At 35.4% G+C, this 14,231-nt stretch overlaps 1 protein-coding gene across 1 annotated transcript in view; it reads right to left on the bottom strand.

Moving 5' to 3' along the window:
- Positions 1–14,231, bottom strand: part of TTC3 (tetratricopeptide repeat domain 3) — a 60,148-nt gene that overhangs the window by 2,686 nt on the left and 43,231 nt on the right. The window contains exons 31-42 of the mRNA XM_030460518.1: positions 12,450–12,526; positions 11,533–11,685; positions 10,278–11,172; positions 8,628–8,693; positions 7,864–8,013; positions 6,536–6,675; positions 4,896–4,964; positions 4,128–4,224; positions 3,102–3,202; positions 2,343–2,436; positions 1,672–1,755; positions 332–717 (exon numbers count right to left, since the gene is read on the bottom strand). Of these exons, the coding sequence (XP_030316378.1) occupies positions 332–717; positions 1,672–1,755; positions 2,343–2,436; positions 3,102–3,202; positions 4,128–4,224; positions 4,896–4,964; positions 6,536–6,675; positions 7,864–8,013; positions 8,628–8,693; positions 10,278–11,172; positions 11,533–11,685; positions 12,450–12,526 (2,312 nt within the window). The remainder of the gene's footprint in view (positions 1–331; positions 718–1,671; positions 1,756–2,342; positions 2,437–3,101; positions 3,203–4,127; positions 4,225–4,895; positions 4,965–6,535; positions 6,676–7,863; positions 8,014–8,627; positions 8,694–10,277; positions 11,173–11,532; positions 11,686–12,449; positions 12,527–14,231) is intronic.

Genomic DNA, 14,231 nt, shown 5'->3' with positions numbered 1-14,231 from the left:
ACTGGAGTAGCTGCTGCTTCCAATACCTCTTAATAAACTCGGATCTAACTAACTTACATATAGCTACCTTAATAGTAAAAAATAATCCCAAACAATAAAATAAAGCTTCTACTTGCTGGTGGTTCTAATTAGGGAAAAAACACAAGTCAACACCACAGGTCTGTTCCCTTAAGGAATGTCCCACAGAATGGAAGGGGCACAACTAATACTGATATTCTTGTGAAACAGAAGCTTCACAAGGAAAAAAGAAATCAGTTCTTTTTGTATTTTATTATGGGATACTCAGACCTTCTCTTACCCAATGTAACATTACACACTTGAAAAGCCATACCTGCTATAGTTTGGGAATATACTTTGTAGATCCACAACAATGTTTTGAAATGCTTCTGGAAGCATTTTAGAGTAATCTTGGTGGTTCTGGTTTGGCTGGACATTTGGAGCATGACTTCCAGAACCCCCTGAAGGGCCGGTTTCCGAAACGTTGTCAGAATGTGATCCTTCCAGAGGTTTGGGTTGTGTTTTCACTGGCCCACCACTTACAGAACAGGACTTAGAATCTGCATATCGTGGTTTAACTCTGGCCTGTGTATTACATGAAACACCTGTTGGGCCTTGATCTTCAAGGTTTGAAAATGCAGGAAGTACATGAGGATATGCAGAAGCAGAAGAATACATGATGATGGCTGGATCACCAAATGGAGGTCTGCCTTGTTTTGCCTAGAAAATAAACAAATTCCACAGGAAAAATAGTGTCTAAAGGAAGTTTAGCACATCTCTTGAGCATTTGCAGCATTCAATATGACACATTTGGTCATGCTAAGGAACTGGAAGGTCTTCCCTATTTATCTTAATTTGCTTTACCTAGATGAAAATACTGCAAAAAAGGTGCTCTTTAATATGTAGTACTTATAGACACACCAGACATAACTTGTTTGAAACAGGATTAAATAGGACAACACATATACAAACTGGTCCTTCAACAAATTGCTTTACTGAAGAACCACCGACTCATAGAATGGTTTGAGTTGGAAAGGACCTTAAAGACCATCTAGTTCCAACCCCACCTGAATGGGTAGGGACACCTCCCATTAGAGCATGTTGCTCAAATGGTTGTTGGACAGCTGTAAGTTGTACAGTATAGCTTGAAATTGGTGGTAGAAAAAGAGCTGCCACCAATTTGAAAATTAAAAATTCACTGCTTTTAGCTGATTACACCATCTATATATAGTCCAGTGTATTTTTTTCTTTTCAACAGAAACACGTGTCAGCCACAGTCATCATCTTGAAAAACTCAGAGCTGACATGATCCAGGAAGACTCCTTTTTGTACTAAAAAACTGTTTTTCATAAATGGAAAGAACTCCTTAAAATAGGCTTAAAATAAGTGAATTATCAGAGAGATAATCTCTAATTCAGAGAGAACATAAAGCATTTTAAACAGCTTAGGTCTTTTGAAGGACCGGAGAATGTGCTGCTCACTGTACTTCATCACTCTAATCTGCAGTCAGCTTTTCCTTTTGAATATTACCTGGATGTATGGAGAGCCAGGTCACTTAATATTCAAGACTATATGTTCAAGTTATTTATGCATATGTGCTATAACAGACAGTCACGCTGATGCAAACTTAAAGAACTTTAAAGAACAAACTGCTATCAAACAGAAGATACTTACTAAGACAAACTCCACACTTTCCACTTTAGTGAGGCAGTTCCGTCCACCATTTTTCACCATCTGAATTTTTTCTTCATACTCGGCCTGCAGAAGGAAAAATTGAACATTAACCAAAGATCTTTATTGAAGATGCCATTAATGCAGCTGCCTTTTTTTTTTCCTTTTTTTCTTTTTCAAAACACCAAAAATACCAGGCCTTTCAAATGGAGACAAAGCTATAACTTACTACACTAACATAAATCAGTATTTAAGTACTTGTGTTGAGTCTTGAAGGAGTTTGGGGAATCCTTTCTAGTTCTTAAAACTCAGCCCAGATATTCTACATCTAAACTCCTTGCAGAGAGTTGTCTGTTGTTTTTTAAAGTAGCTGTATGGATTCCTAAAATTCAATAAATACAAGAGCCTAGACTTGTTAATGTGGAATCCAGTTTTGAATAAAATGTATAAAGGACAGATCGTTGCCTTTATAAAACTGAAGATATTATTTGTAACTTAATTATACTTAAAGTATTTGGATTTAAGATAAATCTTTCTTTTTGTAATTAATGCAGTTCAGGGTTTGGAATACAATTCTTGTTTTTAAAAAGGAATGCAAAATTATTTAAGGTTTTCATTTCTGTTTTAATTTCCAAAGTTCAACTTAAAGCTTGTTAAGATAAATTAAAGCTTACCTCTACTTTTCCCAGGTGTTCCTTTACTTTTGAAAGAAATCTTTCACAAAAATCAATACTGGACTTGAACGTAGCTGCTGCTGAAGCTGAGCTGCTGCAGTATTCAAGATTTTGAGTTAAAACTCCAATATTGCTATTATTTTTACTTAAGACCAATGAGTTTAGTACAACAGTTCCCTCCCCTACCAACTAAATCACAGTTAAAAGACTACAAGCAATCTTGAAGTTAAAATCAGTTAAATTACTGGTACTTAGATCCTATCCAATCTTAGAAGTGGACTCCTCAAATATAAATTGGCATTTTGCTGCAGCATGAAAACAGGGAACAGGAACATGGCGAACATGGCCCAAGCTTTAAAACAGATAACAACAAGAACCAAGTAGGTTCCATCTAAGGAAGGAAACAACATTGCTGCATGCCCAGGAGTTTTGTTTGCAAACTTTTCTATTTACACTGCAGCTCCTTCCCAGTAATACTGTGCAGGAATAACTGGGATGCCCCCAGCAGCCTCATTTTCCCCATCTTAAGAGTAAACCAAGAAGCTTTCTCCTGGTTTAGTATCACACATCTTTGTAATTTAAGACTAAGAAGAAATTTAGCTTCAGGAACACTGCATTTAACTATTATGCTGCTACACACATTCCAGGTTAGCACTGTTGTGCACAAAAGTGACTTGTCTACTTAAATGACCCCAGTTAAACACCCAGTAGTTACTTGCATCAAGTAGTACTGAAATCTCTGGTGGAAACTCTCCGTACCTGCTCAACGACTTCGACATCTTGAGATTTGCTTCTGCATTGGCAACTAAGCCATTTAGCTTGCATATTTCAGTTTCCTTCCAGTTTTTGAGTACAGATATCTGTAACAAAACATAACATTATGGGGGAAAAAAAGTGCTGGAAAAGCATTGCTGCGGCACAAGGAATAAAACCTCAGAGTAGATTTTAAGAACCATCTGAAATAACAGTAGAGTGATATTGAGGACAACACAGTTCATATGTTAAGGAATTTCAAGGGGAGTTAACAGCCCTGGCAGGCCTTGGATGAAAAGGCTACAATTGCTTCAACTGGTAGCAGAAATCAGCCATAAATGCTAAAAACACTAAAGTGTTTAAGGCAGCCACTTAAATACTGCATGGATGAAGACTAATGTGGACCAGCAGTCTTATCTTTTTATAAAATCCTTTTGCTGCACATAAGACAGCCTTCAAGCCCCTCTTAAGAAGGGAGAATCGGTCAGGATATTTGAAGCATTTCCAGTTTAAAACATACTGGTTGAAAAAATAAAACCTTGATATTTAACACTGCTCTCCTCCTTCAAGTGAAATTCCCATGCCAGATGTAACATTTTGATTCTACTTGACAAAGAAGTAGCTAACTATTCACTATCCATTACATAATATAACAAGGAATTTTTTATATTCCTGTGGTTAATTCTTACTAATTGAATCAATTCACAAGAAGGATAAATATGAAATTGAGTTACAAGTTGAATTTTGTTTAATACTACATGCCCCACATTCTGTGTGCTTTTAAAATTATGATGATTATTAGTTAGCTAATATGCCTTGGCAATCTGCAAGATTTTTATGGTAACATAATGAACAGCACTTGTTAAAATTTATTAAAACTTGATATATGCTTATGAAAAGTTTTAGATACTATTTAAGATGTAAACTGCTACATAAGATTCCACCAGTTCAATATTTTCCCCCACCTACTATCAGTGCAAACAATCCAAGTTTTAGCAAAAGCAAGTTTTTAAGATTTTTTTTTGTTCATACCTCTGCTTCAACAGCTCTTTTCACACACTGTTGGAAGTCATCTTGACGCTTTTTTATAAGTTCTTCCAATTTTACTTTATCATTAGCAAATTTATTACTGTGAAATAAAAAGAAGTTAAATATTTGAGTAACATTTACAATGGAGTAGCATTTAAAATATATGGCATTTTATGAGTTTTCTACAGCTATTCACTATACTTTAGAACCACACATCTCCAATTACATTGTACAGCTTCAGGTACAGCATCATACTTGTGCAGCCCCACTGCTGGGCCCATAGTCATGACGTTGGATTTCTTAACCATACTTCACTTTGCAACCTATAAAGTTTATAGAAGTTAGACTACTGTAGTCATGCAGCTATTACTGTTCTGAGCCTGATCACATCGATAAAGAATGTATATTTATAAATAAAACCTTGACTTTATAGTATGTGCAAATGAGATAGCAAATATTTAGATAACCTCAGGTTATGTAGATTTAGATTGTGAAGATTCAAAGCCATTTCAGTACATCTGTACCACACCCAACTTATTGCATAATCAAGGGAAAGGTATGCAAGCATTTTGAAATTAAAGACTTCTATTATTCTAAAGTTCTAAAAGAAAATATTTACTTATGTTACATAAAAGCAAACCAACTGAGAATAGACAGATACATATTAAAGTGCTCACTTTTCTGAGCTTTCACACAGAGTGAAGCAGAAAACTCCGATAATAGCAAATCAGGGGAAAATTTCAACATTGCTGAAAGGTACAAGAGTTTTACCTGGTCTCAAGATAGGTATTTAAATATGCATTATACTGCTTTTCCTTCTCATCGATGGTCTTTGAGTACCTAGAGTAATCAAACATATTTAAAGCTTGTTCTGAAAAATATTCATTAGCAAATACATAACATGTTCTTCTGTAACCAGAGACATCTATGCAGCAGTTGACTATCCATAGGTTTTATATGCTGGTTAATAACAAAAATGCATTGAAATGTACTCCTAAATTAAACAGTAACTAATTTGAAAGCAGGTCAATGATTTTCAAAGGAGATTTGGCCCAACCTACTCAGACTAAAGACAAAACAACAACATTCAAGGAAAGTAATCTTCTCAGGTCTGCAAACTGAGAACATCAAAGATACAATAGCAAATGCCAAATTTTAATAGAAATTCTAGTGCTAAAGAAGTCAATTTCATCAGTTATCTAGAAGCTACTTTAAATGTTTACCTTGCAACGTGCAAAAAAATCAAAATACAAAAGCAGACGTATTCATTTCAGCCCATTACTGCAATAAAACAACTAAGCTGGTTACACAGTCAGTGATAAGGTTGCTGAAAGATTTCTGAAGTCTTTGAAATGTTTTGGGAAAAGTTTCTGCTAATACTTCATCAAATGACACACAATTTACTTTTCAGTACAACAGTGATGTGATCTCATGGATACTTCTTGACTATGGCAGCAGCTGTCTGGACCTGGTTCTATCACAGCCAGGAGAGCTCATTGCCCAGGGAATAGCCAAGGTCATGGCAGAGGCTCATGACAGGATTCATACACTTGGATGATTGGTTAGATTTCCAAGGTAGGCCCTGCAGATCTGTTTTTGGGTTAATGATAGGCTAAAAAAAAAAACTACAACCAACCCCACAACAGACATATGCAGTTATGTGGTTCTTGTAGTTTTACTTGAATCTGAAAAATGAGAAACAGAATTGGAAAAGGAAGAAACATGCATCCTTGTATGGCCTTCAGACAGGCTATGTGGCAGGAACAGATATATGAAAAAAAATTTTTGTATGTGTATTTAACAGTAAATACATTCCCCCCACTCTACTGAAGTCTACTTTGAATTATGTAGACATTATTTGGTGAGTCTTCCCTTCATTTCCCATATCCTGCCTAAATGTCTAATTGTATTTTAAGCTGTGGGTTTACAGCTATTTTATAGCCAATATAAAGTGGCGTATTTGGGGTACATCAGTAACTGATGCAGCCCGTTGTTCAGTTATGTTTATTATACAACAGAACAAAGAAAAATAAAAATAGAAATTAAAATTTAAAGTTAATCATAATGCTGAGGAAGCAATGGTAACTCATGAAGTAGAAAACTGAAAAAGCCATGCAGATCTAAAGGATTCAGGAAAAGGTGGGAAGATCTTAAGTGACCAAGGAGCAGTGTTTGTTAATTAATAGTACCTACATAAAACTTCACTTAACAGCAGCTCTTATCTAAGAATTGCATTTAACTCACTTCAGAATGACATAACCAGGGCAACAGGTTTCACAGTTTTCATTCTGCATATATAATAGAATCAACAGATACTAAAGCTTACCATGGTCTATCAGAAATAATTATGACTTACTCCTACTGAAAAAAAAAAGGGATAAGTAATGTAAATCTGTATTTAAAATTAGTACCTATCATTGGTATCTGTATGCTTTTTAGCTTTGTTCCTTAGTGCTTTTAAGTTCTGCTGATTTTCTTTTTTCTCCTGTTGCCATTTTTTCACTTGCATTTCTAAGTCTTGATGAAACCAATCCAGCTCATTCTTTGATACCTAAAAGCAGAAAATAAGAAAACGTTACTTCTGATAACATTTTATTCAAATGCAAGTTCAAGCAGATTGCTGACACTTATGAAATAAGTTCACATAAAAACTAAGCCATTGAACATTACAGCAACAGGGTTTTACTAGTACTTTATTTGCTGTTAGTTCAGGTGTTTAGCAAGGGCAACGCGCTCATAAACGCTTTCCTGCAATGACCTACACACCTCATTTACATGGTTGGCTTTAGAATACTTGCAACCCTGTTTTGCAGTCAGCCATAAGAAACCCAGGTCCACAGTGTTACATAAAAACACAGACTGAAATCCAACTCAGAGAAAGTAGAAACCCAAACAACTGGGAAATCACAATTCATAACAGAGCAAGACAGCAGTGAACTTAAGGCTTCCAATAGATGTTAAAAAAAAAAATCAAACAACAAAGTAGCACCAATGCACCACTGGGAAATGCAGAGTATTTTTTTTTAAGTATTTCCTGCAATGCCTGTTCATCCACCTTCCATATAGCCATGCTTTTAGCTCAAAACTCAGCTCTCATTTTAACCAAATATTGATAAACAGATGTGAAACTCTATCATGCCTCACAGGAAAGTCTGCCAACCCACTCAGCCAGGCATAAACTTAGAACTCAGGAACTCCCGAGATGTAGTACATAAGTTTACTCCAATGCACCGTTAAAAGAAGAAAAAAAAAACCACAACAAAACCCCCAAAACTTGAGACTGAAATACAGGCCCCATTTTATGAAAGATTAAAGAGAAGGGATGGGGAAAGATGGCTTCAGTCTAGTCTAAGTTGTTTTTTTAAATAGAGAAATTCCTTTTCATGTAGACAAACGTGCAGCCTGTTTCATCTAAAGCTTTAACTACAAAATTAATCCAGTCAAAGTCACAATAGGCTGACAGTGTTATTTGGAGTCTACTCTCTTGCTCCCAGCCATTTTCAAGGAAATAAAGCCTGTTGGGAAACCCAACAAATCAAGGGAAGATGTAATGTAGTGCTTTTTTGTTCTTGGGATGAACCAAAATCAATGCAGGTCCACTAGATGGAGACAACCAATACCCCGTGCTTAAGGGTGCTCAGAGAAAGATAACACAAAGATTGTGAGGTGTGCTGAGCTAGACTGCACAACAATGAGAACTAGCAGTCAAGTGTCAAAAAACTGTGGATAAAAATATTACCTCAGTCTCTTCAACACTTTTTTTTAGGAGCTCTTTTAAAGCACTGATTTCCTCCGAGCTCCGGGTTTGTAACAGTTCATATTTTTCCTGTGCTTCTTTAAATTGTTCTTTTAACACCTGATGCTCTTTTTCCACACGTAGAATATCTCCCTGAAAATAAAAATTACCAAAATAATTACCATAAAAAACCCAACAAAAAAACCAACCAACCAACAAAAAACTCAAACCTAATATATCTGCTACTAATTTTACTGTACACAACTCAATCCAGGTTAGGAAAGGAACATTCATGCCTGACCATGAATGGAATATGATGACTTCAAAAGCCATGTTTTGTCACTTCAGTCTCCTTGTACAGACTACCATTAGCCTCAGCCTGAGCTGGCCTATATACCCAAAAGGAGTATTTAAATCAAATCAAGATTTTTGAAGAGGAAACACTAAATTTCCCTAAGTCATACTCTAATATCTGGATAGCTACAGAACAAAGGTCCAAAACCTCCTTAATGTGGGCATATGTGAAGTTTCCAAGAACATCATCACAGAATACAGAAAACAGGAAGCAGAAGGGAGAACCCAAAAAACCCAAACCCAAAAAAAAAACTTAAAACCAAACCACAAGGCATACAGACACTACCAAACAAACCACAATAAAACCATCTGTTCAATGTAATTTTAAGAGAACTTTTATCTTTTCAGTAAGTTTTTGGGCATTGTTTTAATCTTCTTCATGAGAAATACAAACAAATATGCAGGTAACTTACTTGTTGAATTTCAAATGGATGAAAAGGCAAGGTATTATTTTCCCTATCAGCTACTTCACGATTTACCTAGAACACAAGGATCATTAGTTGATTTAAAAGCTTTCCAGTTTACACAAGCAACAATTATGTTAAGCTCTGTTTTGGAGTTCCTGTACCTAATCTATAATTCTACAAATCCAACTACCTTATGAAGTAGGTATATCTACAGTGTCAAAAGAAATTATGGAAGTATTTCTGAAATGTGATTTTGTGTTCTTTCCCTAATTTAATTGACTATGCACCATTTATATTGAGTTCTCAGAGCCTTTAAGCACAACTATGGTCTGAAAGTCTAAACACTTGCAAAAACAGTATCTGACAGCTCACTGAGGAGTTGTGTTTTCTGGCTCCTCCTAAACTCAAGATCTACTGTGTAAGTGCCTCTACTTAGAAGAGACCAGACTCAAGGACCCTCAGAGTTCCTGCATGTTTTCTTCTTTTACCACCCACAAAGGACTTACAGTTCTTTCAGAACTGATTTAAAATCTAATCACACAACATATTAAAGATCAAGTTTGTGATGCTGTTTTTATAGGCTATTAAATACCAGTTAGATAATATTACATGCCTTGCACTACCACCTTTCTGAGAACAAAAGTTATCAGTTGCCTAGTGATCTTTTGATCTCTGCTGACCAGAATTCAATACATTGAAAACTGCTGCCTCATCTGCTATCTCTTTGTTGCATGTGTTCAAGAACCAAACAGAAATCCCATATTAAAAGCTCAGTCAGACAAGCAAAAAAATTCATCTCCCAAGACTGTGAAGAGAAGTTCTCCACACAAAACAAGGTTGAAAACAACAGGCTGACATCTTCCTAATGCATAAAGCAATAACAAAGAGAAGGTTACTTATCTCACAGCTATAAGCAGCTATTCCTCCCAAATGAAGATGAGGAACTCATCCCCAGCAGTCGCTCTAGCATGTCTGATAATCTCCCATAAACACATGTGAAACTGTCGTATCCATAACTCTGAAAATCTAGCACCTTAATCCATTTTTTTTTTCTGTAAAATATGTGGATGTGACCATTGTCGACCTCTGTTCCTTTAACTGTGGTTTCAGAAGTGGTGTATGCTGATCTAACTCTGGGGTACAATTCAAGAGTGAATGCTCTGACCTTCTTATGTTCCACTGCATGCCTTGTCCCTTTCCATGTGTTCAGTGCTTTCTCTGCCTTAAACTCTAAAGCCAAGTTTAAACTGATGGGCTCCAGTTCCCTCCTTTGATCCTGGGCCAAAGGATGTGTGAAAATTTCAATTCAGAACAAGATTCAGTGATCATCTCTTTAAAGACTACAAATGGGAAATACGAGTAGCTATAGAAAGCATCAGCAACTTAAACTGCAAGTCCTAAGGAACTTCCTGGTCTGATTAACACCTCAGTAACTTCCAGCTTGGGGCCCTTTTCTGGCAGATAAGTACTAGAGAATGCTACTTTTGAGATCCTTTACATTTAGGCAGCCAGAAGTATCACTTGACTATTTGCTCTTGAAACTCTATACAATTCATGAAGAAATAATTCCAAAAAGGAGTTGACACTTTGCAGTGTCCAGCACTGCCATTTATCACTCAAAAGTTCTCAAATAATGTTTTTATTTTTATTTCTTACCTGAACAGCTATCATCCTTGTATGAGGACTGTTTTTTATACCTCCACTTTGTTTTTCTGTCTTAAAAACATGTAGACCACAGTCACAGTCCTTTTTACTATTTGCAACAGCAAAACTGTCTTCGTAAAACATGTTATCCAAGTTCTTCATTTGGCACTGAGGGTCTTCATATGTTTGTATTTCAGTCGGTATAGAGCTCTTTAAGACATATTTTCTGTCTGAAATTACTGATTCATCATCACTCTGAAGAGCTACATCATCAGTGTAAATATAAGTAGGTTTCTCAGCAACATCTGGCACGAGAGGCTTTGGAGAAAGCATTGGCAATATTCTTTCATGTTCACAATCCTGGAAAGTTTGAGGCCAAAATATACCAGGATTTTTAGAATCAGAGCACTGAACTAAAAGGTCTGAAAACAGTGATGTATTTTCAATGTTATCAATATTCTGACTATGCCAAGAATGTACTGATTTACATGAAGCAGGAAAAGCACAGGGCAAATATTTTTGGGTCTCATAACTTGCTGCTCCTAGGTTATTAGATGGTGATATATGGATAGGATAAAACAATGGCTGGAATTCCTTAGCATCTGGATTTAGCTGTGGCTTGTCCTGGAAAGAATTTTCTTGCATATCACAGACTGGATAATTTTCTTCTTCATTATCCCCAGTCTCATTTCTGTTTGTATTTTCTCTCATAATAACTTCATGCTTTCTCAAGGCAATAAGATCATCCACCATAATAAAACGAAAGGATTTCAGAAGAAAATATTTCAGACCACCTTCATTTTCTACAATTTTTCGAGTTTCTTCAGGGAAATGTTCAAATTCCCCAACTAATAATTTATTATTTATTTCCATAGGGCCATGTTCTTCCAAGATTTGAGAGAAATATCTTAAAAGACAAAAAAAGTTGTTATTATTAATAAAAGTTTTCCCATGTAATTCTCAAATCATCTCTCAAACACTGTATTTTCACAATAATACTAAAAAATAAAGAACCTCTAGAATTATTGAAGAGCAGCCATTTGGAAGATGGTGCTCTAGCCAAGCATAAAAACTTTCCATAATATTCATTTGTCCATGTCTTGCCAAAACCATGCAATAATTCAAAGCATTAGCACAGACCTTTATGCACATGCCTACATACACCAGACCACCAGGACTCTAATTCAAGACTTAATACAGAATGTTATAGAAATTATAAAGTAATATTAAATGCTTTGAACAGCTAATAATAGAAATGTATACGTACTCATATAAAATCTCACAGGTTTGGTCTGGGTTATTTTCCAAAAGTCTTTGATAATTGTTACGATTTGAAGGGTTAGAGAGAGCCTCAAATTCATCTAGTTGCTCTCGTAGATATTCTGGGATTCGAAACTGTTCATTGGGATTTGTGAAATCTCTAGCATTAAAAAAAAACCAGAACAAAAACTATTAAATACAGAAGAAACAAATACATAGTGCATATGATTAATAATTCTTGTTCCTGAACATCATTTTAGTTTTCATATATGTTTTAAATAGTATACTACATAGTACTAAAAACATATCTTAACAATAAGCTTTTTTCTAACAAGCAGAATAAACACAGTCCTCAAAATATTTAAACTGCTACAAACTTAAGTGACCTACCACTAGCTAACAATATTAATGTCTATCCCTTGCACAGCAGCTTCACATGCATAAGGAAGAACAAAACTAGTCTCAGAATACAAAAGTTAGATTCCTGATTAAAACACATATTCTAAGCAATGCACTACAGATTATCTCAATTTCACAACACAACCTGCTTGATATGGAGTGGATGGCAAAGTTCAGTTGTGACTGGTATGAGTATGAACAAATTAATCAGCTAATTTCTTCCTGCATTAAAATAGAACATGAAGCAAGTGAGATCTAACTTGAAAAAACAGCTTCTGTCCTGGATGATGCACTGGACTGCAGCCTGGCAAGCATTTGGTTATTTCCTACACTGTTAAGAACTTTAAAATTCTAATACCCCACACACCTCTCCTGGAAGCAGAGAAGTTATGGCTCTATAAAAGCTCATAGCAGAAACACTTAGAAGTTAACCCAGACTTGGTGTTTCTAAGAGTGTCTTCTCCAGTACCTGCAAAGCACTTTGGAGTTTAGGCAATAAAAGCAAAGATGCATGATGGCACTTACAAAGTATTTTCTTCTATAAATATCTTTTCTTCTTCTCGTGGTGCTGTACTAACTCCACTGGATAATACTAAAATAGACTAATTAAAAACAGATTGTTATTTTTTCATCTCATGAAAGGATATTCAAAAAGGTCCACTGTAAAAACTCTAAGCATCTTGTTAGCACTGAACCTTGGTAAAAAGAAAAAAAACAAGCAGCATGATAGCTTCACTTTAAAATGTTTGTATAAATTCCTTCCACTGGGTTGTGCTTCAGCTACCTTTTAAGGAACCTATTCTGTTACATCTGAGAGCCTTTAAGCTTTAATAATTTTACTACAAAGTAAGTCTAAGTTATCCCTAATTCCCCACTGTTTTAATATGACACCTGCTGTTCTTATTTTCACCGTTACAAATCACAGAATCATCAGAGTTGGAAGAGACCTCTAGAGATCATCTAGTCAAATCATCATCAAATCTAGAGATCATCTCTCAAATGAAATATAAATCCACAGCAAGTGGCTTGAAGTTTGGAGTGAGGGAAGAATCTGAAGCACTGGAAATGCCTTGAGATTTTGCTTTGTGCTGGAAAGACACAACCCAGTGAAAGACCCATTCACCATCTGCAGCCTTAACTATGGATCCCTTTTCCATTATACAGTTAATGTATATATTATATTATACAGTTAATCTGACATTCAGTGTCTTCTCTTTGCACTGTCTCCCACAAGACTTGGCAAATTATTTTCTCATGTATCCAAATATGAGACACACAGCAGCACTGATAGGAAGAAGGCAATAGGCCTGAGTGGGTACTTAATTTGGCACTTAGGATCAACTCACTCCCTGAAATTGCAGATCATTTCAATTTTAATGTGTTCTGAATTCTAGACATCTTTAACATTTCCGTTTCAAACACTGTTTTTATAGATTTTGGATACTACATTTTGTAGAACTTTTTCTTCAATTTGCAGATTGCAAAAATAAATAAAAACAAAAAACCCCCAAACAAAACAGTTCAGTTTGAGCTTCTGTGAACTGAGTAGTAACTCCTCTGCTGGTGAAAACAAGCAGAGCTACAAGGACTTTAAGCTATATGAAAATTTTCAGCTTTGGACTCTGCTTTAAAGTTATTGGGTTAATTTTGGGATTTCAGAAAAAAAAAGAGCTTTGCACGTTCACAGACAGAATGTTTTAGTTGTCTTTTAATTTTTATTATCTCATAACTTTAGAAAGACACACACTTGTATAAGTGCATCCAAGTCAGAAAAAGAGAAACCTGACTGATGACAGTAACAAGAACCTTTTCTGTAGCAATAAATGGAATGCTTGCATCTTCAATCACTGCTCATAAAAATAACCAGAAGATACAGTTAAGGACATAATTTCAGATCTACTTCATGAAATGTAAGGACAATTTTTTTTTTTCTCAAAATGACTGGTAAAGGATCCTTCTCCAAATCTGGTAATTGTCAGTACACAAAAATAGAGCAATAAAGTACTAAGTACACAGGACAGTCAGTGTACTCTATTCACAAGTTTTGTTGGTTTTTTTTTTAATTTTCCCATGTGGGAAACTAAGATCAAAACAGTCATTCACAATGAAGACAGTGAATAAACTGAACATACTGCTATACAGTCAGAGCCAAAGTTATTCATGAACAACTTTTCTTTTTTTCAAGTTTAGAAATACATTTTATACTATCAAATTCAAATCTTAACAAAACAAAACTGCAGTGAGTCTTAACAGCATTAGTTATTGCTTCAGCAAAAACTACCTCAAAAATTAGTCTCCACAGGTATT

This window comes from Calypte anna, chromosome 1 (assembly GCF_003957555.1).
Source record: "Calypte anna isolate BGI_N300 chromosome 1, bCalAnn1_v1.p, whole genome shotgun sequence".
Taxonomy (NCBI): domain Eukaryota; kingdom Metazoa; phylum Chordata; class Aves; order Apodiformes; family Trochilidae; genus Calypte; species Calypte anna.
This window is presented reverse-complemented; position numbering and strand designations above follow the sequence as displayed.